This window comes from Hydra vulgaris, chromosome 08 (genome assembly GCF_038396675.1).
Source record: "Hydra vulgaris chromosome 08, alternate assembly HydraT2T_AEP".
NCBI classification, from domain to species: domain Eukaryota; kingdom Metazoa; phylum Cnidaria; class Hydrozoa; order Anthoathecata; family Hydridae; genus Hydra; species Hydra vulgaris.
The window spans coordinates 59,346,177-59,373,771 of NC_088927.1; the positions used below are offsets into that span (position 1 = coordinate 59,346,177).

The window sequence follows — 27,595 nt, forward strand, 5'->3', positions numbered from 1 at the left end:
CAGGTAAATGTTAAGAGATATATCAAATAGAGCGTATTTAAGAATATAAAAAGATGTCTTGCCCATAAGAACCAAACTTTTAAACAGGCATAAACTTTCAAACTTTTATTGTCAGTAAGAATTTTTAATTGAGGATTTACAAAGTTCGCAGAATCCAGAAAACCTTAAGTATGGAAGGTTTTATAACGGAATCAAATATTTGTGTAATATTTTGTTTTCAGATTGATTCATGAATCGGCACGACAAAGAAAACGGAGACAAAAACTTAAAGAGGGCATCGAACAGTTTGTCAAAACAACCCTGAAGTATCAAGTGCATTGAGACAGTTTATACGAAACCATACTGGACAACCACGGCTCGAAATTGATTAACCAGAACTTTTATCAACAAACCTAATAATAATTGTGCAAAATTCGTCAGCAGCAGACGAGCGTCGAAGGACAGAATGTCTTCGTAGTGTCTCCGCTTTGGATGATCTTCAGAAAGAGCTGACGAAGATTGGCTTCAACTTGAGTAGAAGTGGTTAGTATCTTCGTCTTTTACCACGACGTGGAAACACTTATGAATGAAAAAAGCATGTCAACACAGTTTCAGTGAAGCTACTACGTCCAGAAAATTTGTTGCGAAAAAGAAATGATGATAGAATGTTTGTCAAATCTTTTATTGAATGATAAAGTCAGAGTATCGTTGCACAGTGGGCCAGTAGGTGGACAAAATGGGAAAAATTTTAGTTGTCTAATCTTGAAAACCTATTTAATTTTAGTATCTACATATATTAGGAGAAATCTATTGATAATTTATTTATATTAAATCCCTTAGTTACCAGGACTCTAAGCATTTGAATATTGAGATAAAATAAAAAATAAAAAAAATTATAAATAAGTAATTAACGGTGACATCAACGTTGTGTTATATTTCAATTACATCTACGTTTTTGAAACAAAAAATTAGTACATGTTATTCTAGAGTATTTAGAGATAAGAAAAACCAATGTGTGAAATAAATTTGTCATAGCATGTTATCTCAGTTATACTTTGAAAATCACAGATTAAAAAAAAAAAATTCTTAAGAAACTTATTTTTTGCCGCACAATAACTAATAATTACCACAATTTGCCATGTGTTGTCTTATATTTATTTGAGTTATATGATGCTTCAATCGAGTTTTAATTGATTACTCGTCCCCTTAAATCCCCGTTCAGATTTTATGTATGTTTTAACTTGGTTGCTATGGTACTAAATTTTGCATAGCAACAACTTATTTTTACATTAACGTTGTTTTAACAGTATTTTACTTGCGCTAAATACACAATATTGGGGGTATGTATTAAAATGAGATTCAGAATTCTTATGAGGTTAACTTTTTTTGGTTACTATGGATACTTTACTTTGCATAACATAGCAACAACATATTTTCGGTAGTTGTTAGTAATTTAATTACTAACACTGACAGTAATTTAATTACTTTTAATTTTAATTACTAACACTTGTAGTAACTTAATTACTAACAAGTATTAGTAGTCCAGGCGGCATATATATTATAACATTTTACTTGTAAATACAAAATACTTGTTACAATAATTATTTAGATATGGTTTTGTTAAACTTAGACATTCATAATTTTCTCCAAAAAAGCAATTTTAGTATTTCAAAACAAAATATTACTGAAGATATATTAAAATTTATTCAGCCAAAATTTGCTGATTTTAAAGACGTTGATTTTAGACATGCTGTTCAACGATTGGTTTACTTGTATAAAAAAAAGTGGAAATCTGCAAACTATACTGTGAAAAATTTTGAAAAGAAGTTTGTGAACTGGCTTAATGAATATTTAATTGTCAGAAAAAAAGACAATGAACCAACTGCAAGTAGACGTGGTCGAAAACCAGTTGCATTTGATAATAGTTCTAATAAAACTAAAAAACGGCGTGTATCTTGTTTAATTGAATCTCATTCATCCAATGAATTATTTTTTGCTGCTAATAAAAAATTTAGAGATGAATCTGTTGTTATTGCTGCCAAGAATGTTTTAAATATATCAAATACAGATAAAGCAAATAAATATTCAGCAGACGAAGCACTGGCTTTAATAATTGATGCAAGTCTGACAAAAGCTTCCTATCAATTGATTAGAAGCGGAGCCTTGGAGAAAAAATATAACATCTACCCCGCTTACAATGATGTCAGAGATGCAAAATTGAAATGTTATCCTGCAAACATAACAGTGGAGGACTATTCAGCTTCAGTTCCTTTAAAAGATTTAATGGCTCATACTTTGCAAAGAATCTGTGCAGTTCAGGAACCTGTGCTAAGGCACTTGATATTGAACGACAAAGCAATAAAAACAATGATACTAACGTGTAAGGCTGGTTTTGATGGTGCTACTGGCCAAAGCATTTATAAAGAAGTTTTATCAGAACCCGACATTAACAGAGATTTAAAGCGTGAAGAATCATTATTTATTACTTGTCTTGTCCCATTGGATTTGACTGGATTTAACAACAGCAACGAAAAGGTGCCTATTTGGAGAAATCAAAAGTCGTCCTCCACAGCCTATTGTAGACCCATAAGATTTGCATACAAAATGGAATCCAAGGAATCAGTGATTGAAGAAGATCAGTACATTAAAAGTGAGATAGAAAGCTTGGGTATGATTTTATTAGAGGTTTGCGGATCTTCTATTGAAGTGAATTGTATTATTGAACTTACAATGATTGATGGGAAGGTTCAAACAGTATTATCTGAAAAAAATAACTCATACCAATGCTGTTCAGTGTGTGGTGTCTCTCCAAAAAATATGAATAGTCTTGATATCCTTAATATAGATTATACTAACAGAGAGTTCAAATATGGTCTTTCCAGTCTTCATGCATGGATTCGATTTTTTGAGATGTTATTGCACATTGCATATAAAAAAGAAACAAGAAAGTGGCAAGCAAAACCTTATATTCAGATTTTACATTATCTTGGTAACGCTCTCTTTAGGATATGAAATAGACTGCTTAAAGTTCAAGGATTATTGTTTTGACACTTTTAGACTATATGTGTCCCTTTATCCATGGTATTACATGGCTCAATCAGTTCACAAAGTATTGATACATGGACATGACATAATTAAAAGCCTTACATTACCCATCGGACTTATGTCAGAGGAAGCTCAAGAGGCTAGAAATAAAGACTTTAAATCTTATCGCGAAAATTTCAGCCGAAAAACATCCAGAAAAGCAACAAATACTGATCTTATTAATAGACTCCTAGTTTCCAGTGATCCTGTTATTTCATCATTGCGTAAATCAACATCACACCAAACAAATCATAAAGCATTTCCTTCAGATGTTTTACAATTACTTAAACAATCTTCAAACGATATTATTGTTTTATAATTTTTTGATGTAATTTAAAATTGATAACGTTTTCTTGCACTATTTTTTGCTTTTATTATTCCTAAAACATTATTTACCTAAATACTCAATTTTTATTCAATATAGGTGGGTCAAAAATCCGATAAGATATTCAAATATCAATTTACCACTTTGTAACTAAGGAAAGTATCCGGTAACTAAGCAATATAAGTATCCATAACAACTAAATTTAAAAAACTATCACTTTTGTAAGAAGTGTGATCTCATATTGGTACTCATGCCAAATTTAGTGAATATAGCACTTATAAAATATCTGCAGATAACAAAAGTAGGTTGTTGCTAAGCAAAATAAAGGTATCCATAGCAACGAAATAAAAAAATATAACCTTCATAAAAAGCGCAGACATCATATTAGTACTCATACTAATTTTAGTGAATATAGCTCTAATATTAAATTAGTTATGAATTTTGTCCAGTAAAAGTGCATTCTGGCCCACTGTGCGCTGTCCCAAATCTACTTATTGTAGCAAAGTATTTACAATTTATTATTTATTGTAGAAAAGTATTTATTGTAGAAATTATTTATTGTAGAAAAGTATTTACAACTGATGTGTATTCTGCCATCATAAGTTTCAATGATGGTATTAATTGTATTGGAAATGTTTTTAGTTGTTTTAATATTCCACGCGAAAGTTTTTTGAAAAAAATGCATTAAAAAGTGGCCATAATAGAGCTTTTATTCATTGTAAATACTCTTCTAATATTTTAAAAACACAGAGAAAAGTAAAAAAGTCTAAGAAAAGAGTTTATATTAAAAAAAAAAGACATTAAAGAATGCCAACCCTAAATTCTGGATCCCATTGAGTTAGTTCTGTTTTGTTTTATGTTAATAAATATTATCTGATTTTTAAAACCGTTTTTTCACAGAACATGTTTTTTATTGTTTCGGTTACCGTTTACATAATATCTTTACTAATACTTTATGAAAATTTTTGAAATTTTGCAAAAATTTCGTTACTAATACAGCTACAAAATGACTTTCAATTAAGAGTCTCGCTTATTCAGATTTATACTTATAAAATTTTGAATAGACGAGAAAACTGTGAAAATCACCAATTCTGATGAAAATGAATATTTTTAAAAGTTTTGATAGTTTGAACGTGAAAGTGGCACAGATTGCAGTTTACATTGTTATTAATCAATTATGCAAATTTCAAAGTTTAACAGTCAAGGGTTTAGCCCCTTTTTGGGACCAAACTACACTTTTTTATTAGGATTGAATAAAAAAAAAAAAAATTTTATTGTTTCTTCATTTGACCAATATTAGTAATTTATGTTAACTATACTAACAGTTAATATATTTTAAGAAAAAAGTTGTCAAATTGTATAGAAGTACCTTAAAGAAGTTTTTTTATTTTATCTAAGTATGAAATTTTTTTTTTCTTTTTGGTGGTTTTTCTTAAAATATAACTTAAAATATAACTTATAACTATTTCTTTTGAAAAAATCTTGTAGCCATTGTTTACTAGCACATTATTTTATTTTACTTTATCCATGAAGTTTCATTTTTTAATGATTTGCCAAAGCATACTCTTATGCAAATAAGCTTGTTTGCATTAATGTATACGCGTAATGCATACTTGCAGTGTGCCAATTTTACTAAAACTAATTTTTCCTTTTAACCTCCTAAGCAATTTAGTATTTAAATATCACTTAATTTTTACAAATCTTGTCACTCAAAATTTGCAAAAATTGAATCGCAATTTGCATCGATCAAAGGTACATCGTCCTACACTGGTTTAAAATACCCGAAACGGGCTTCCTTTTCAATGACCACCACAATTCCCTTTTAGGATTATAACTATTTAAATCAAATTTTTAACTGCCTCCTTCCTAACCAATGTTGCTTATTGAGCTACAATTAGTGTCAAATCACGGACCTTCTGAAACCTTCACGAACCTTCTGAAACCTTCTGACACATTCTGAGCCAGAACTCGCGCCACGGCTGCTCAATCTATGGTTTTAGCATTTGGTTTTAATTGAGATTTAAAATAAAAAAACTGACATGTAGGTTTTTGAAAAATTTTCATCTAAGTTTACTATTCCTACCCATTCCATGTTAAAATAGTAAATAGAAAAACATTAACAAAATTTTTTTATTGCAGTAATAGTATTTTTATTAGGGTAGTTAACACGTTTCTTGCCAAGACCGAAGTATAACACAGAAAAGAAATAAGAAAGAAAACAATTATTTAAAAAATTTAACAAATATGTGTGTTTAGATAAAATACATAAATAAATACTTATATATTTAATCATAATAAGGGTTTTGATTTGATCTAAAGTTAAGATTAGATAATTTAAGCTAGAAATTGAAATAAATGTTCAAAAATAAAATACCCCAACAATACACAACTTCGATGCTTTATCACTTGAAGTTAAAATATGATATTAAGATGCAATTTTTCAGCTACTACGTACACTGTTAAAAAATATAAAAGAGAAAACCATTAAAAAAAAAAACTAAAAATACTGTAAAGAGTTCATTTTTTTTAGTAAGCAAGGCAGAATAAAAACTGAAAAAAGTCATTTCCACTACCTACTGTTAAATATCAGAAAACAGATCACCGTGTTATCTTATAACGAATCAAAGTTTCCACTGTTACACCATGTTGGGTAGCTTGGTTTTAAAACAATATCATAGAGGATACTGTTATTTGTTCTTAATGTTAATCAAGGGGTATTGAACTTGTTATAGGTTTGTCACGAAAGGAAGGACTTTTTTTTTTTTTTGAGTTTAGTTGCACAGTCTCTGTCTGCACATGGAGTAAAAAGGTTTACTCCGTGAGAAAATGGAGTAAACCTTTTTACTCCATTCGATTGATATTGCACACTATAATGGGCAATATCAATCGGATGTTAATATCAGATCCATTATTGCCATGGTAGAAATAGGAAAGAGACATGCTGCTCAAACAACTTTATGAATTTATCTCCACAAATCCATAAAACATTACATGACATTTAAGGAAACATAATAGTTGTTTAAACATAAAATTTATTACACACATAAAAATTAAAGTGATAAGTTGTTTAGAAACATAAAAGTTGCTTAGAAACATAAAAGTTGCTTAGAAACATAAAAGTTGCTCTAAACTTTATAAATAAATTAGCTGCTGAGAATAACGATTTTGGTGTGAGCACGTCAGATAATACAGTTTCTTGAGACAATGCCTGAGAAAAGCAAGGATGCTCTTCTTTTAAGGATGTCGTAAATATAGTTTTTAGTGATATTAAAAAATGTATTGAGTACCACATCAAATCTAAAGTATGCTACCAATGTGATCAATGGGAAGAAAAAAACACACACACAAACGAATACTTTGAGTTTCTTTATACACTTAATTGTAGCACTAACCATAATGGTTCGTCAAGCCCAATGGAGACAGCTGGAGTTGCTCAATGTTTTTCATTATCACTATGATCGATTGAAATATGGACAATTTTAAATTGAATTTTCTCAATTTAACCAATTCTAACGGGTTTTTTTTTATAATGATGCTTACATGATTAATTTTTTTTTCAATAAAAATAAATTTAGCCTTAACTTTATGACGTGCAAGAAATTTAGGTTTTTGGAAAGTACCCGCCATCATTTCCACAAGTTTACTTTGCGTCACTTTTTATGTAGCATTAATCCATAAATCTCGGAAATTTTAACACTATTTTCACATTTGCCTCTTCCTCAACATTTCCTTTACAATTGCCCAGTAAGATTCGATAATTCGCTGCTCCGGACAGTTTGGTGGATTAGCATCCTTTGGATAACTAATCCACCAAACAAAATTGACTCTATTTTTCGTATGCCATTGAATTACTTTTTTGGAATAATGCATCGATGCCAGATTAGGCTAAAACAAGGTTGATTATTTGCGCTTTTTAATTAGAGAAAGAAGTTTTTTTAAGCATTCACTCACATATAGATCTAGTGTCAAAGATTTGTTTTGAAAGGAGAGCTTTTGAAAACTTAACTGCAAATAGCATGACATACACGGAACTTGAAAGTGGTTTTCTTTTTTTAAATGTACTTAAATTTGTCGGTAACTTAATAACGTTTTGGCTGATAATAGTATTGATTACCTGGAAGCATAGAGTGATCTTTTTTACAGTAAGTTTAATCGCCCTCTAATATGCATAAATTTTGTTTCGTAATTAATTTAAACAAATTTTTAGCTCATATAATTGCCTCGATTTCTCTATCAAGCGTCTCTTTTGATACTTTTTTCTTGTAATATGCTTTCAGATTTTCTTTTTTTGAATATTCTTTGAATGAAAGATTTATTGCATTTAAACTTCGTAGCTAAATCTTTTTGTGACTGAGTCGGATTTTGATGAATTAAGTCGACTATTGATTTTGCCTTCTTTTTGGAAATAAATCTTGTTTTTACACCACTTCACGATTTTATTTTTACAGTTTTTTTCCCTTTTAATATTTTATAATAGTTCCAACAGTTGATTTTGGAACTTTACATGCTTTCGAAATCATGGAAAATGAGAACGATGGATTTTCTACGTAAAATTTCAAATTATTTTTTATTTTCTGTTTCTTTACTCAACATTGCAGAAACTAACGAGGGGTAAACAAAATTTCACTCACGCACAAGAAAACTAATTATGTTAGCAACATTATAAAAAAAATCATGACAATTGATTAAGTGATTTTTGAGAAAACTCAATTTAAAATCGTTCAAATTTCAACCAATCATAGTGAGACAGAAACTTTCGTTACGCTTAAAGAGATGTCGAAATTTAAAATTCTTATCTAGAAGTTATTATAGTATTTGATAATGTATGTAGTATATGAAACTGATGTTTTAAATTTTTTTTTTTTACATTATTTTATACTGCCTTTGATAATTCACTAATTAATTGATTTGGTTCGTTTTATGACCTTTAACTATTAAGTAGTTTTTTAATTTTTAAGTCATAAACATTTTTAAAGCCAATATATATTTAAAATTGTCTGTTTTGCAAAAAATAATACCGCGGTAATTTGTGATTGTTGGTAATACAATTTGTGATTGGTTGGTAATACAATTTGTGATTAATTGGTTCAAGTTTTATTCTTAATAGCTTTTGTTTTCTTAAAGTAAAGTTTTTGAAAACGGTGCAATAAGTAACTTTTTTCAAATAGAGGCAATAACCCGGTTTGGTAAATTGGTAACTAATATTGGTACAATGATTCTATTATATATATTCTATCGGCTGAATTAAGATTTTAATTTTATTATTTTGGTTCTTTAGTTATTTGGGCTCAAAATCTATACTTTGAGACAAAATTTTTCTACCAATTTGAGTTATCTTTCAAACAACTTTTTAAAAAACAAAAAATTTTTAATTCATAATTCAGCCAATTTAAACTTCTTAGTAGATAGTAAATCTATGGGTTTTTATAAAGCAGCCAAATAATTAGTTTATTGATAAAAACATTCTAGAATTTCGAGGTAAACTACCACCTTATATAAATTTTAGTAAAACATTTTAAAAACAATTGCGATTATTTTGTAATATTTCGGCAAAACATTCGACATTTGAAAAAATAATTTTAGTTTGTACTTACATGTTACTAAAATCGAAAGAGTCCGCACATATATTATATATTTAAACGAAAATTTACACATACATATATTTATATTAAAGTCCGTTCGCACGAAGAGAACTTTTCACTTTTATTTTTTTTATAAAGTTACATATAAAAATTTACATATAAAAGAAACCAACTTCAGGCCTCAATAACTTCTAAAAAATTTGCGTAGGTTTAAACTAAAGCTTTGTGTGCGTGTGTATATGTATATAATATATATACATATATATACATACATATATATATATATATATATATATATATATATATATATATATATATATATATATATATATATATATATATATATACATACATATATATATATGCTATATATGCACACAAAAACACCATACATAATGTAAATGCTCATTAAAAACGTTGTTAAAAACGGTCAAATTATTTATAAAATAAAATCATCCAATATTTTATTCAAATTTATTTCAATTCAACGATACCACAGATCAATTTATCTTACCACATACCACAGATCAATTTATCTTACCACAAAACACTATAAGATATAAGTTCGTTAGATCTTGAGTAGAGCACTTTATTTTTAAATACTTTAAAAAAATCCTAATTAGTTTCCGCACAACGTTTTCAACAACTGCTTTTGTGTCAAACCAAAATAATTGTTGAAAACAATTTATGTTAATAGTAAAAAAGACAAACATAAAATAACCAAGATTATTTTTATGCGACAATATAAAAAAATTAGCTCAAATTTTCTTGATTTTTTTTGTTTTCATAAAGTTGCTCTACTTCCTTGTAATATTCTTCAAGAGGTACTTTGAACCTATAGACAGATCCTTCTTCGGCTACACCCCAATCTAAACGTAAAATAAAAAACAATACAGGGTTATGCGGAAGTATAAACTTAATTATGCGGAAATATAAACTAAAAAATGTGGAAATAAAAATTAAAACAAGAAAATCAAAACTATAAATATAAAAAAAGAAAGTATAAAATTAAAATAAGAAATTAAAAAAAAACCTGTAATTTTAAATTAAAAAGTTTTTTTAAATTTTTTATTTTAATTTCAGATTTCCTTATTTATATTTTCCTATTTTGACTTTTAAAACGTTGTTTTAATTTAAATTTTCATTTTTTGAGTTTATACTTCCGCCTAATGTAGTTTATATTTCCGCATAACTTAATATATAATTCCGCATAACTCTGTAAACAAAGTAAAGTTTTTGCTTTAGAAATTTGACAATAAAATAACTTAAATGGTAGTAAATTATTTAATTATGTTTAAAGTTGATTTTTACTAAACTAAATTGACTTACTGCGAAAGTTATTTACCCAGTTTTTGCCATGCGACCTCGTCTTTGCCACTTGATCTTTAAATAAATCTTGTGTCTTTTATTTTAAAGATATGATTTTCAAACTTTCGCCTGTTACAAAGTGATGATTGCTTTGTCTCTGACAAATGTTTGAATATCCTAACTTTAAAATTAAAGCTACAGGATTCATTTAAAGATCAAGTGGCGAAGACTAGGTCGCATGGCAAACACTGGGTGTTTTACCCTATGCAAGCTTAGTAATTATACACCATTCAGTTTTTACCTTTTTTCTTCCACGCTTGGAAAGCGTTCCAATAATCAAGAACTTGCTTTTTACAGTTTACACGAAAGTTTTCTTGTTCTTTTAAATAACAGGTTGCCAAACGACTTTTGTAAATAACGACCATTTGCTGTTCCACTATGCGCTCTAAAACCTGTGAAGAAAAACAGACATTGTAAATTTTATTAAAATTCTTATTTCTTTACAGGGCATTAAAAATGAAGTCAATTCAAAATTCAAAAAAGACAACTCAAGTTATTCCTTGAATTTTTGATCTATTATATATATTCAAAGTAAAGTTTAATTAAAAAGTGTTCTAAAAAGAAGTTTCAACTGTTCAAATAAATATATTATCAGAAAATATATATCATTAAATAAATAGTAAGGTTCTTGTGTCATGTAAATTATCTCAGGGTCAATATTCAACATCTGTCAATTATTTTTTGACAGTTTTAACAAATGGTTTACAACCCCAAAAAGTAGATGAAGTTTCTTCGGTGGGATTAGTTTTAAAATGAACGAGTTTAGAGGATCAGAAATATTTAACTCATAGAAAATAGTTCCAAAAACTTTTTATTAGGACACTGTTTTTAATTTCAAACATCTATAAAGCTTGATAATATCTCATAAGAAATTACAGTCTGCAAAGAAAACGACAACTAAATAGGTGTTTGAAGTTAATTTCGCCCAAGTGCAGGAATGCAAGCTAGCATGACATTAGAAACAAATAAAATGTTGGACAACTTATGTTAAATAAAATAACAAAAAACAAAAAATTTAGGCTAAACCATAGACTATATTGCCCAGACAGCATCATAACTTTCTGAAAGACTTTCTGAAAAGAGCAACCAATCACTAGTATCACCACTATGCTGCTGTTTATTGAAATTATTTTGATCTGCAGTTGCTTTCTCCTTGGCAAGCAAACATATTCTGGGTGTTGAACAACCATCTTCTCTGTAATGCAACATTATAGAAAAGATGAAGAACTCCCAAATCAGATTTTAAAATTAAAAAAAATAAAATACAAAAAACAAAAAATTTTGCTGTAATGAATGTTCTTTATATGATAGATAGTCTTATTTGTCAATATAATAAGTCAGCATTTTGATATTTTATTTTCAAAAATGTTTGGTAAATAGGATTAAATTTAAAATGCAAAAAAAGATTTAAAATTTTTATTTATTTTTTATCTAATATTGTTTATGTGCGTTTATTCAGAAAATATCAAGTCATAAAAAAAAACATTTAACCCCAACTGTGAATTTTTTTGTTAAGGGGTTAAGTTAACACTAATAAAAAAAAAAAGTAACTTTGGAGTAAAATGTCAAAATTTTATTTTGTACTACAAAATTTCCTCTTTTCCATCTCTTTCATTTGAGAATCATCTTGTATTATTTGAACCAACAATCTTGTATTGTTTGATAACATAAAACATTTAAAAATTCTATTACTAAAAATTGCCTTAGCAACAAAGCAAAAACCCTTATTTAACCCTTTAAGTCTATGCTAAAGTGGCTTCTTTATAAACAAATCAATATATACCATCAAAATCAATATCAATACGGATTAAAAATCTGCTAGTGCCAATTTTAAATAAAAGACAAATAACTACTGGTATCCATGGTAGGACACAAAATCTGAATGAGTCCTTGAATGCCATCATATGGTCCAGAGTTCCAAAGAGCACTTTTGTCAGTAGAGAAATAGTTGAAATGGGAAATTACTCTGCTATTATTCATTTCAATGATAGGAGTAATGGTGCGTTCAGTGCTTTAAACTTTTACTGAGTATATAACAGTCATAACATTTATTCTGTTTGGCAAATCTTGTGTGAAACAAATGAAAAACTCTATACAAAAGTGTAAAAAGCATTATCGTGTAAAGTTCTTTTGACATTATTTATAAACATAAGTTTTGTTTACAAATATCTTATTGGTAACTAAAATCTATCTATAAATTGTTTATAATCTTTATTAAAAATGTTACATTAAATATGTATAAAAAAAAAAAAAATTAAAACTTTATTAAAACTTTTTTACATTTTATAGGTTTTTTTTACATTTTAAGTACATTTAATATGTAAAAAAAAAAAAGAACATTTTCATAATATTAGTTTTAATGATTTCTAACATGGTTTAAAATCAAATTTATTTACAACACTGTATTTTAAAATAAGCTGCTGACACAATTTAACTTTTAACAATGTAAATATTAAAAGCTGTGTTAAAGTTACATTTATTGGCGTTAAGAGTTTTTGTTATGCAATAAAATCTCATAACAAGGCCTACTATTTTATTTTTAAAATTTTAAATAAAAACTTTTTATAATAACAAAGGAACTCTTAGAACTTACCCAAGCTCTGTGTGCTGCATGCCATTGTAAAGGATCCCGCCGTTCTATTTCATCAAAACTCGGACCATATCTAGATTTTGGTGCTGGCTTTGGAGTCAAATTATTGGTTTCACTCATTACTGCTAACAAATGTTATAACCAAAAATAAATATGAATTAAATGTTATCATGTCACTGTTTACAAAAATTATTTGTTGTTTTTCTTATTATCTTATTTCTAGCATCTTCATCAATTTTAGAGAGTAATCTCTGTTCCGTTAAAAAATATTACTATATGAAATACAACTCATCAACTTAAAAAAATATTTTTTTGTCTTTAGAGAATTTTAAGTTATATGAATATAAACTTTGATAACCAAAATATATTTAGTTTGAAAAAACCAAGAAAAATATCATTAAAATTTAAACATAAATGTCCAGCCATTTTACCACTATTATTATATAGGTGAAGATTATAACAAAACTTTATAAAACAGGAAGAAATCGTATATAAAAAAATATAAACCAAATTTATAATATTCTTATTTGAGCAGACTAGCAACATTTTAATATATTTCTATATAAATTGATTTGCAACATAAATTATAAATATGTAATTATTAAATATGGCACCTTATTCACATCTTAAATCATATATATAGCCTAATATGTATGCATGGGATATAAAAGCACATAAAATTACAACCCTACTACTTTTATAATGGTAAAAAAAAACAAAAACAAAAACCAACAAAAAAACGACGGTATGAAGATACTAAATAAATAGGTAACTAAGAACCTTTGACAATTTAAAACATTTTGCGGTTAAAAAAGCTATCATTTATTTGCGCTGCCAGCCAATCAAAGCCTTCAAATAGACCTTCACCTTTAGTTGCAACAGTAGGTTGAATAAACCATTTATGTGTTGCAATATCTGCAAGTCCTAATAAAGTTTTTACATCGTTCACATTGCTTGCTCCAATAACGTCTTGTTTGTTTGCAAATACTAATACATAAGCATTTTTTAAGTCTTCTTCTTGCAGCAACCTATGAAGTTCATTTTTGGCTTCGTTCATTCGATGCTTATCAGAGCTGTCCACAACAAATATAAGACCAGTAGATCCCTTTAGGTAAACACGCCAGAGGTTTCGTATTTTATCCTAAAAATTAAAACAAAAAGTTCATACTTAATTTTTTTAAATTATTTTAGTGTTGCTCACCAAACTATTATTTAGAACATACAAGAATTGCATTAAACAAAGGATTTCATATTTTAAGGTAAGGTCAAGGCAAATATAATTTTTCAAAATTGTATGAATTAATTTTACTCTTAAAGATGTTGGTACCATTAGCATTAACAACACCAGAAGCCAACTGATTTCAAAAATGTTAACAACTCTATACTGGAAACTATATCTACAAATATCTACTCAACATGATTGTTTTGCAGACCTTATATTTATGACCACGCAGGTTGTACTTATTATCAATAAACAAACAGATCAATATCAAGTTATGTAGTACTTCAAAGCAACTTGAAAAGTTTTAATTGTCTTGTCTCAAGCAATGCCAAGTAAAGTAATTGACTATAGTAGGTTAAAATGCTTAGGTGCAGGATTTTTGTGCAAAATTTGCATTTATTAGCTTGATATGATTTGAAACACAAACTGGGGTGTGATATTCTAATATAGACCTAATATATTACAAGACACTAGTCCCTATTTCAGGGTGACATTGTAACAGTAATAATGTAATTAAAAATTTAGTTTTAAAATTTGACAGTTTTTAGATAAATTACTCCGCAATCAATAATCTAAGACATAAGTCTTTGATGGAGCTAGCAAATTCTTTAGATTGTAAACTGTTTCTGTTCCTCATTATTTGTCAGTGTGTTACTGTAATTTTCAATAAGACTGATTCTCCTTTCAGTTACATCATATACAATTAATAGAAACTGACAAAGTAGTAAGCTAGTGGTAGAATAGTATTCAATTTTCAGAGTTCAAACCTATCCAATGCCTCTGGAGGTATTGCGCTCAACCTGTTTCTCTGCACAGAGACTTTTTAAAAAATTTTTTAATATTAATTTACCTCCTCAAGGCCAAAGAGGCCACTACAGTCGAGGAAGTTACTTTAGTTGTGGTTACAACCCTCTTTCAACTCTATAACTTCGAAACACAAATCTTGATGAACAAGGTTGCTCTAGAGAGAAACAAGTTGAGCGCGGTACTACCAGTACGTAGCAATTGTGCAAGGTATAAATAATGCTATGAATGGTGTGGCAGATATTAGTATACAAAAAAATATTTAAACTTTTTGATACTAACATAAATAGTTATGGACTTGTAAGGGGTTGTCCACAAATTATGTCACAGTATATAAAGAGGGGGGGGGGGATGTTCCCTAATCTAGAAAAACAATTTAAGCAGCAGTATGCCTCTGCCACACTTTTTCCACCTCCTTAAAAAATTGAAGAAAGAGGGAGAAAGGGCACAAAAGTTTTGTGTGCAAAAACTAAAAACTTATTTTATAAAATGTGCAAAAAATAACAATTCAGATCTTCTGAGAAAACGCTTGCTGCTGAAGGCATTGCCTGTTTTTTCTTTACATGTTTTGATAATGTTGCATGTTTTAAAAATGCATCGAAAAAATCAAACCAAATTGAAAAATTTTTTTTTTAAGAAAAACAACTGAAAAATGATACAAAAAAGAATTAGAAAATAAATAATTAACCAAGAAAAAATGTCACAAAAATAATATCTTTTAATTTAAAAGTGAAAATATAATTTGCATGCAAAAAATAGTTCAACATTTTAGGCTGTCAGCTCAATATCTAGTGTAGGTTAAAATACTTTAAATAAAACAATTTTTTTTTTGATGTTATATTTACTTAGCAGATATTAGAAAGTACCAAAGTTTCAAAGTTTTTAAGTAATTAAGTTTATTTTAAATAAACTTGAAACTTTGATCTTTTCTAAAGTCTATCAAGTGAAATGCTCTTTAAAAAGATTAATTAAAAAAAAACATATATATATATATATATATATATATATATATATATATATATATATATATATATATATATATATATATATAAAACATATATGCTATATTTCTAGTTGTATTTTTTTCAAGTTTACCTTTTATTTAATTTTCTCATTAGTTAAGATTTATTTTATGTTTTTATTCTATGGCTATTTTATTTTAAATTTCCTCTTCAATTTTGTTTTTCAATGTAATTTAAAACACTTATATTGCCAAAACATGCAAATAGCTGCAGTCAAGTTGTCAAAATAAAATGGTGTATGCATGGTCAAGCATGGCATGCGCCCGCAAAGTTTTCATTGCTGACCTTTACTTCATTTTTTTTAGCTTAGGCTTAATTGCATATAAAGAGAGATTTTTAAAACTTTAACTGTGTTTAAAGGGTTTAAAGTTAGAAGTTATAGAAAAATCTTTGTTCAGTTTCTAATAAAATGTCTCCTCAACCTTTCTCATTTAACCTTAAAATAGCAATTAGCAGCAATAAACAAAAATTTACTGAACATTTTTTTTAAATATTTTTTATTAACGTTAAACTTAAAAAAAAAAAAAAAAAAAATTATATATATATATATATATATATATATATATATATATATATATATATATATATATATATATTGTGCTAAGTATGCTGACTTTATTTGAAACATCGCATTACTATGCAACATGAATAAAATATTCTGTGGATGGTTCAGCAAAATTCCATTCTTATGTCTTCATTACTGTCAGAGCATGTGAATGCAGTTCCCATTATTCATTAATGTAATGCACCATAACTCCACAGTTAACTTATTTTGTGCACATTGTAACGTTGTCGCTATTATAGTTTTCTCCTTTTCATAGAATTCATGTATTTCTCTTGAAATGGTGCGCCTTTGCAGAGGCTCATACATGCAGTCATTCATTGCAATCCAAATAACATTCTTCAGACCAACATCTTCCACAAAATTAAATGGCCTGCAATTTGTAGCTATTTATTTTGCAATGCCAATTGTTACCTTGTCTTTCTCTTAATTCTCTATAGTTCTCCTATGTGTTGCATCTAATGTAGTCTGCTCAAGCCTTCCTTAGTTTAATTTTAGTTTGGATCATTTACTAGCATCAACGGTGTGCATTGCATTTAAGCAATACAATACTGAAGAACTCTGATGATAAGAAAAATCAGCTTTACAAATGTTTTTTATACAGTGTTTACAAATAGCTTTAGATCTATCAACTCCTTATTGAAGAATTTTATTATGGTAAAAAACATAATTTTTCACTATACTAAAAAGAGGAGATTAACTTTTCAATCTAAATTTAATAGTTCTGTAAACTTAAGATTGACAGGTTTATTTTGAAATAATTGTTGTGCAATCTTTAGTTTAATGAATTATTGAATTAAAATAAAAGTTTATTTTTTACTTTCTGACTTTAGAAATAAAAAGTGTTAATGTGCAATAAACTAATTTTCGAAGTTAATTAATGCTTCACCGTGATAAAAACGCATTAATTTGCCCAGCCCTAATATATTTATATATTTAGTTCAGGCAGTATTTCACAAAAAATTCAATAACACTTAGAGTAAAATTACTCTCATCGGTCATCTGGAGTATAATATAATGTAACTCATATGTGCAAAATAATTTTCAAATTTGCTTTTGTTTTATTAAGCTATGCTTTAAAAACATTATTTTTAAAAGTCATAACTAAAAAATTTTCCGCCATTGTGAATTTTTTGTTTGGAAAATAAAGTTTTGACCAATTCAAACTAATATGCTAAAAAGACTAAAAAAGACGAAGAAGAGAAAAGATTTATTGAGAATTAAAAGCAAAACATAAAAATTTTATTTTGTTAAAAGATTATTCATAAATGATTTTTTTAAAATCAGTGTTGATTGGCAACCTTTAAATAATTATTTTCAGTGCTGTATATAATATATATATATATATATATATATATATATATATATATATATATGTATATATATATGTATATATATATGTATATATATATTATATATATATATATATATATATATATATATATATATATATATATGTATATATATATGTATATATATATATATATATATATATATATATATATATATATATATATATATATATATATATATACATATATATATATATATACATATATATATATATATATATATATATATATATATATATATATATATATATATATATATATATATATATACATATATAGAATTATGGTTGCATGACGGTACCAAGAAACCAAATTTTGTAAAGGGCAACTAAAAAAATTGCTTTGATGCAATAAAGTTGCCCAAAAGAGTTACTTTTGATTTTTATTGGCAGTTCTAGTTTTTTTTTTTCGTTTTTTAAATTCAAGAATACTATAAAAAGAAAAGTAACTAAAGTGATAATAAAACTTTTAAAACTCACAAAATTTGTTTTCTGCATTCTCTATTATTAAAAAAAAACTAAAAAGTTTTATTGTTTAAAAAGAAATACTATTTTATTTATTTTTTTAACAAATTTTATTTAAATATTTAGAGATGAAGTAATAGAACTAATTTGTCAAAAAAAAAAAAACTTTGGCCTTTGTATTTTGGCCAGGCCTTGTTAAGAAGCGTTATGTAGCTCGTGTTTTATGTACTAAAGCATACATACTATATTAGGTATTAAATATGTATTACATTACATACTAAAATTTACCTTAAGTGAAAATATTTTTATTTTGAAATAATTAAATTATCTTTTAATATCGTTCATGTGATGTTTATTCAGGAAATATTGGGTTGTAAAAAAAGCATTTAACCGCAACTGTGAATTTTTTGAAGAAGTAAATTTTTGAATGCAAAATTTTGTTTCAAAGGAATGTAAAACAGTTTTGCAATTTTTATTAAAGAAATTTTTTTCTTATCATCTACTAATTAATTCATTAGGTAAAACATGTCTTTCCATCATAGATATATAATATGCAAAAGCAAATAAACTTTTTTTCTGATAAAAAAGGAGAAGTGCTTTGGTTTCAGAGAACTCTTTTCACAAATGTATTTAAAATTTTTTGTTTCTTATTAATTCAATATCGTGTAAAGTTCTTTTGACGTAATACGTTCATGAACATAAATTATGTTTACAAATATCTTATTATTACAAAAATAAGAAAATTAATAAATTGTGATCAACTAACAAAAGATTATTTTATTTTTCTTGTTTTATTTTAAAAAATTGATTTGTTAAATAAAATATTAAAAAATTTTCTATATATTTAAGCGCTTTTTTATTTTATTTTATTGCTAATTTGTTAAAAAAAATTAATTTTGTTCTAAAAAGACTTTTAAATGCAAAAAATTTTAAAATTAAGTAATTAGAAACAAAAAAGTTTTTTGATGTTTGAAATTAGGAATGTAATAATAAAAAAGAAATTTCCTTTATCTTTTTATATTAAACTTTTTTAAATGTTTGATATTAACAAACTTCTATCTTTTCTCAATATTTGCATAATAATTAAAATATGTTACATTTTTGAATTTTTAAATGATTATTTCTTAAATTTCTAATTGCGGCTTTGGAACTACAAATGATTTTTTAATTAAAAAAAAATGAGCGAGTAACAAATAAAAAAAAAACTACGTTAATTTATTTACTTTATTTATAAAAAGTTTATTATTTTATTAAAGATTTTGTTGCAAAAGCAAAGATTTTTTTTTCCAAACATCATTTAATAAAATTAAATCACTGTATCATTTATTAAAAAATAATCATTGCAACTTAATTTGCATTTAAAAAAAAAAAGTTTAACTTACATTTCATGCAACTTTTTGATGTAGCCATTTATTTTAAATTTAATTATGAAAAAAAAAAATGTTTAGGAAGGAAAACCGAAAATAGGATCACGATAAAAATGAGCAAATTTTTTAAAGAATAATTAAAATTTAAATATTGAACAAAATTTAGTAATATTTTTAAATAAACTTGACAGTTAAGTTAAACCCAAGCATTAACATTAATTTTAATAAACTTAAATATGTTTTTTAAACAAAAATTAAATTATATATTTTAAAAATTTAAATTATATTATTTTTTATCAGAATTAAATTATATTATTGTGAACTTTGCTTCAAGCTTAAAATGTTAGCGTTTTTCAAGCAAAATAAAAAAAAAATCCAAAATAAAATCCAAATTAAAAATAAATTTTTAATTTTATTTGAGTTTTTTTCATTAATAAATTGCGCTTCTATCTAACAACTGTCATTCAAAACATAATTTAACATAATTGTCATTCAAACTTTTGCAACAAATATTTTTACATAATTGTCGTTCAAAAGTTAATGTGGTTTTTTTAAAAATTAATTACTTCTCTTATCTTACCGCTTATAGAATAATTTAAAAGTTAAAAAAGGATAAAATATCATTTAACCAAAATTGCTTACTGCTAAAGCAGGGGTGTACCCTTTTGGTAGTCCGGTGGTATGGGACAACCCATTTTCTCCAAGGGCGACTGAAATTTTTTTGAAAATGCCTGTTTGCATTCTATAAACAATGTAAATAAAACAAAAAATGTACAAATTATTATTTTAAAATTAATTTGGCGATAAAGTTTTTTTTTTAAATGGCAATAAAAGCTTTAAGAAAAATAAAAAACAAAGTACAGTTGGAAGAAAAATGTTCTCAGTTACATAAAACAATTTCCCACCACCCCAAGCTTATTAAGACCCCCTCAATTACTAATTTTTACTTTTTATCAACAAAAAAAAACAGTATCTCAAAACTTAAAAAACTGATAAGAATTGTCACTGATAGAAATAAAAACTTTCAGTGTAATCAATGCGGTAGTGGTGTAGTGGTAGAGCCTTTGCCTTGTAAGCGAGATGTTCTGAGTTTGATCCCCACCATGTCCCTGGTAGTACCGCGCTCAACTCATTTCTCCGCGCAGCGGTCTTGTTTGTTGAGGTTCATGTTTCAGAGTTATAGAGTTGAGAGAGGGTTGTAACCACAAAAAGTAGCCTCCTCGACTGTAGTGGCCCTCTCAGCCTTGGGGAGGTGAATAATTAAAATTAAAAAAAATCAGCCTTTAAAAATCGTCAACCTTTAAAAAATCTAGTAAATTTTGATTGATGAGGTTTTCGCTTATTTCTTACCATAGCATAAAACTTATATAAGCAGTTACATAGGAAGATCAAGAAAGCTGTGGGGGAGGGGGGACTGAAATTGAAACTAAGGGGGCATAGGCAACCAGAATCAGAATTTGAATGAAAAAAGCAGAAATTTTTAAAAGTTGGGGATTATAGCTCCTTTCCAAAATCTTTAAGAATTATAGAATTAATAAAAAATAAATATATTTTGTAAAAATCCTGATTTTTAAAGTATTTTTTTTATAAATTGATTGTCTTCTTTATATTAAGTATTCAGTTTAAATAGTACCTGAACACAAAAATTATTAACATAAATAACATTTCAGAAGCAAATAACATTGGTCAGGCACCAGACCTTCGAAACTCCCTGATGACAACTAATGATCCTGATGAGAATGTCATCTTGACACTACATGGGAAATTGGATAATAAAACACCTATATTTTAATCATATATCACTCAATAGACTGATGCTTGTCATTCTAAGATTTATACTAATATTTCTAGAATTTATATTTGCTGATTTATGCCTATAGAGTTATACTTAACCCAAATTAGGTCATTAAAACATTACTCTAACACCTATTTAAACAATAAATGTGTGAAATAGCCAGTGTAATGTATATAATACATATAAATAATTTATGGATGTCTTGGAATATATATGTATGTCCATGGGGTATATGTGTGTGCATACATATGTGTGAGCACATATATACTCATATGTGTTTGTATGAATATATACGTAACTATGTTTTATCAGTGGGTGTATGTGCATATATATGTATTTATGTATATATTTGTAGACAGATACATACCTATTTTTATGTATATGTATGTATGTTTATGGGTGTATATATATGTATAAGGGTATGTATATATATACATTTAGTGGGTGTATGTGTATAGCCAGAATGTATAAACACTGCCCAGTACTACCTAGTTTCACATTAGGTGTCCAGTACTACATAATGTGCTTGTGCATATCAGGCTAAAAATAATATGTCTAATATTACTATAGATATACATCATATTTAATACATAATTATTGTCAAATACACTAAAGGTACTACATCTAATATTCTTTTTATAGTCACATCTTTTTACTATATATATATTTATCATACCTATAATTCAAGCCACACTACACTAACTATATATAAAACAAATCATTCCACTCCAAATATTCTACTCCAGCTCTGTTACATACACCATCTGATAACTACTTAAAAAACGAATAATTTTACTCCAACTCTGTGACATACACCCATACACATCCCTTTATAAAAGATAAGTAATAACACTTAAACTATAACTTAAATTATATTTAAATATACACATATGTTATTGTTAATGTATCATTCTCACACTGTTAAAATATAATAAAGCTAATAAAGAGTTATTAAGCTAATGAGGAATAAAAAAACACAAATTCACATTATTACTAGTTACCACATAACTTAATTTTGATAACCAGCTGATAACCACTAATATTGTTTTGATACTAAAAACTCATACTAAAGACACAAGTCACCATGAATATAAGTAAACATTATCTCAACCATACTATACATACAGTTTGTTTAATTGACAAGAGGCTACCTGCTACCTGTTTTATAAAACAAATAATCATTACAGTCACATGACATATTCACAGTTACTCTTATAACTTATACAAAATTCCATATAATCTTAGATTATTAGTTGTAAAATATATATACAGATTATTAGTCGTAAAATATATATACAAGTTCATGTTACTATATTGGTGCAATTCTGTTTAAATTTTCCAGATTATCTAGTTCCAATAGTCTGTTATTTTTAAAATACATGTTATTGGACATCTAGTATTCACATCTAGCTTACGTTACACCAGTTTTAATTATTTTCAACCAATTTTATACTAACAACTCATACCATCAAGATATTTTATTACAGTAGACACACACAAGTACACTGCATTGATTGCCTACATTACATACACATTTATAAGACTCAAAACAGTTCACAACTCTAACTGACCCTCGTTATACAGCAACAGAGCACGGCAATTATCGACACTCATGTCAAAAAAGTGACTTACAATTGTATGTAAGTTGGACTGAGCCCCACTAAGTGTCCTCTGGTCCCAGTGTCAATTCAGAAGTCTGCGGCAATTGTCCTGACAGGATACTCTGAGAATAGTCCTTTTGGAATAACACAATGGGATACCTTGACAAGATACCCTGGTGTAGACCCAGAGTGGAACTTCTTTTGGGATGCCAGTCTCAGGCGAAAGTTGGAGGTCTTTTTGTGTTCATACTGTACCACAAGACGCGAATCCATACTGTACTCGAGACGCTTATGACACACCTATGTCGATAAAATATGTTTACCACCATAATAATACAGACCACGTGATAACTAATTATAAAATGAATAATTCTGCTCCATCACTGATATTGTCTTTACATCATACTTACTCTGGACACTAACGACAATTTAGTAGAACAACAGTAAATGACTCTTATGTATCTCAACTATTGTTAATTATTATTGTTTATTTTTACAACATTTTACTTATCAGTTTTTTAGTATTTTTCTACTTTGAGGATCTACATTTTCCACTGGACATCTGTCCTTTTGTACTTTTATCTCACTCTGCTAAACTCTTTTTAACTTATTATTCATCCCTAAGGCATTCACTGCTTGGTGCAGCTTCACTAAAATGCTTTGCATTTATAAGAAAAATATTGATTGAATAAAAAATAAAAAACAAAGTACAGTTGGAAGAAAAATGTTCTCAGTTACATAAAACAATTTCAAAAAATAATAAAATAAGCACATCAAACTTTAAAGTTAACGACTTTAAAGAAGAAAAATGATTGTACATTTCATATCTCTCTTATCTGCACACTAAAACCTATTTAAAAACTGCTAATGTTATTTATGTTAATAATTCTTGTGTTCAGGTACTATTTAAACTGAATACTTAATATAAAGAAGACAATCAATTTATAAAAAAAATACTTTAAAAATCAGGATTTTTACAAAATATATTTATTTTTTATTAATTCTATAATTCTTAAAGATTTTGGAAAGGAGCTATAATCCCCAACTTTTAAAAATTTCTGCTTTTTTCATTCAAATTCTGATTTTGGCTGCCTATGCCCCCTTAGTTTCAATTTCAGCCCTCCCCCTCCTCCACAACTTTCTTGATCTTCCTATGTAACTGCTTATATAAGTTTTATGCTATGGTAAGAAATAAGCAAAAACCTCATCAATCAAAATTTACGAGATTTTTTAAAGGTTGACGATTTTTAAAGGCTGATTTTTTTTTATTTTAATTATTCACCTCCCCAAGGCTGAGAGGGCCACTACAGTCGAGGAGGCTACTTTTTGTGGTTACAACCCTCTCTCAACTCTATAACTCTGAAACATGAACCTCAACAAACAAGACCGCTGCGCGGAGAAACAAGTTGAGCGCAGTACTATCAGGGACATGGTGGGGATCAAACTTGAAACGTCACGCTTATGAGGCGAGGGCTCTACCACTACACTACTACCGCATTGATTACACTGAAAGTTTTTATTTCTATCAGTGACAATTCTTATCAGTTTTTTAAGTTTTGAGATACTGTTTTTTTTTGTTGATAAAAAGTAAAAATTAATAATTGAGGGGGTCTTAATAAGCTTGGGGTGGTGGGAAAAGTTAGATAAATTTTCAATCTTCTGGTTCTACTACTATTATCAAATCTACTGCTAATTTGATAACAGTAATAGCTGATAGGTTTTATCATGCATTAGATAGATGTGGATAGGGATTAAGGCTATTGCTCTCAACATTTCTAAAGTCTTTGATAAAATTTGGCATGCTGGTCTTCTCCATAAGCTCACTTCTTTTAGAGTATCAGGTAACATCTTTAAGATTATTGGATCCTTCCCTACCAATCATATATTAAGGTTGTCCTCAATGGACAGCACTCTTCTTCATTTCCTCTAACTTCGGGAGTTCTTTATCCTTTGCCCTATACTTTTTTTAATTTACATTAACGATCTTCCAGAAATTCTCACATCTAAAGTGGCATCGTTCGCTGATGATACTACCATTTATTCTTGTCTTGATAAGAAGTCAACATTCTCTGATTGCTTGGAGGGGGTATTTGAGCTTAAAAAGATCTCATTTCTGCTACAGCATGGTGCTCTTAGTGACTGGTATATTTAAACTTAGATAAAACTCAATTTTTTTCAGCTAATTGTTATCGCAACAGTCTAGATCTTTCTATATTTATGAATGGCAATGATATTTTTTAGACAAGATTTTCTTTTGTTGCTGAATAATTTGATTATTTCAATATTTCAATAAAAAAGTTAGTTTTATAAAAAATCAACTTTTTTTTTTTAATCTGAATTTATTATATTTGTAAATAATGAATATATTTTTTATATTTATTATTTAAACTTATGTAACAACTGTGTGCAGTTTTTAAAACATTAACTACTTCATTAAACTAATATTAAAAAATTAATAGAAAAAAAAGTATAGAAAAGTTCGGTTTGGAATAGACTTACAAAGACCCGTATTTTTAGGGGTCTGATCAGCAATTATAAATATATAATAATATATTTGTATTCAATTTTATTTTCATTTTTTGTCTTGTTTGTTGTTTAAACTTAAGCCATATTAAATACTGTTTTAAAATTATTACTATTATATAAAAACATTGATTTTGATAAAGTTCATTGTAATAAGTCAGCTAAAAAAATGAAATCAATATCAAAATAATATTCGGTTGGAATCAATATCTCTTAATATAAAATAGAATATAGTTCTAACATTTAAACAAAAACAAATGAAAAGAACAAAAAACTGTTTCGCGACCTGTGCTTAGATTATCATTTTGAAACAGATGAACAACTATTTAAAATTTATGTATTTAACACAGTTATCTTGTTACTAATCAACACTTGCTTTAAATACATTCAAACAGTAAATAGCTATTTTTTATTTTTCAATACTAAAAATTCTATCACATTAGATTCCAAAAAAATGTCTAAACATGCCAAAAACTTACAAAAAAGATAGAGATATATCCTATGTTTTCCTTAACCAAATAATTTTGTTTCAAAAACCAACAAAATAGAGATTGAAGATGTGGAGAATATTTTTGATGTGCTCAAATTGTTAACAATAACATATTGTAATATATGATGCTATTTTGCTGAAGTAATGTTTAAATGAAGTATCTTTGCTGAAGTAAAATATTTATGCTATATTTGACATTGCCAATTAGCATGGCATAATATATTTGACACCATTGTAAATAAATAATATACATTGTTCATAAGGTGTTGAAGCAGAAGAAACAATAAAATTTAAAAGATTCAGTAGACTAATTTGTAGCAAATGACGACAAAATTTTTTAGATTTCCAACAAACAGTATTTTAAGCTGGTTTTTATATTATTAAATTCAAAAAAAAATTTAGAATAAAGTTTTTATTTTTATATATAATATATTCTAGTAGAGCAGTGAAGGATAAATTTTGTATAAAAAATTTGCAGAAAAAAAAAAAAAAAAAAAGGGGGGGGGGGGGAATTACTTGTTGCCACATTACTGTTTGGACATATTAATTAAAACCCTCACCATAATAAGAAAATAACTTAATTATTTTAAATATTATTAACATATGATTAATATAATATTTATACACAACAGTTGTTAAATATTTAAAAAAATATGTATACCTGACCACCAATATCCCAAACAGTAAACGCAATGTTTTTATACTTCACAGTTTCTACATTAAAACCTATAGTAGGAACTGTAGATACAGTCTCATTTAAACGAAACTTATACAGAATTGTTGTTTTTCCAGCATTGTCCAACCCAACCATTAAAATTCGAACTTCTGGACCACCAAACAAACGCTGGAAACCTTTCAGAAAGTAGTTACCCATTATTTAGACCTGGAAAAAAAAGTAACAAAAAAATTTTAACCAAAAAAAATTTATTTTGAAATCTATAATAATCATTTAAAAATATTTACAAATTTTTTTTTTTTGAATAAAAATTTAAAAAAATGCCTAAATTAAACTAAAACCAGTATTATACACTATAGAAAAATAATCACAAAAGATAAAACAAATTACACTGAAAGCTACAATTATGTCGAGAAGTTAAAATTTGGTCTATTTTACAGTTAGTGGAAGCATAAAATTAATGACAACGATGATAGCAGATGCATAGATAGATGACAATAATGACAACAAAATGAATAATATTATTTTTTATTACTAATTTATAAATAATGACATAACATTAGATATAATAATAATAAAAACGACAAATAAAACGCTTGTTTGATAATTAACCTGTTTAATAACTAATTTTATAATTATTAGCTCAGTAGTGTTTCTCAAACTTTTTTGTGTTTTTATTTATTTATTTTTTTGACTAAAAACTAGAACCTAGACAGTCATAAAAAAAACTATCATAAACAGTAAAAAATATATAATTCCACTCCACAAAATCAAAGCCATTTAGATTAA

The 27,595-nt window shown here is 27.0% G+C and overlaps 2 protein-coding genes across 2 annotated transcripts; both read right to left on the reverse strand.

Annotated features, from left to right (window-relative positions):
• Positions 1-9,682: 9,682 nt before the first annotated feature.
• On the reverse strand, positions 9,683-13,090 carry LOC100206530 (uncharacterized). The gene is made up of 3 exons (XM_065804046.1): positions 12,932-13,090; positions 10,580-10,730; positions 9,683-9,839 (listed from the first exon to the last, which is right to left on the reverse strand). Exons 1-3 carry the CDS (start codon positions 13,046-13,048, stop codon positions 9,724-9,726), a joined length of 384 nt encoding a protein of 127 aa, XP_065660118.1. The 5' UTR covers positions 13,049-13,090; the 3' UTR covers positions 9,683-9,723.
• Positions 13,091-13,676: 586 nt separating this feature from the next.
• LOC100210085 (ADP-ribosylation factor 2) lies at positions 13,677-27,029 on the reverse strand. The gene is made up of 2 exons (XM_065804045.1): positions 26,792-27,029; positions 13,677-14,069 (listed from the first exon to the last, which is right to left on the reverse strand). Exons 1-2 carry the CDS (start codon positions 27,002-27,004, stop codon positions 13,719-13,721), a joined length of 564 nt encoding a protein of 187 aa, XP_065660117.1. The 5' UTR covers positions 27,005-27,029; the 3' UTR covers positions 13,677-13,718.
• Positions 27,030-27,595: the final 566 nt, after the last annotated feature.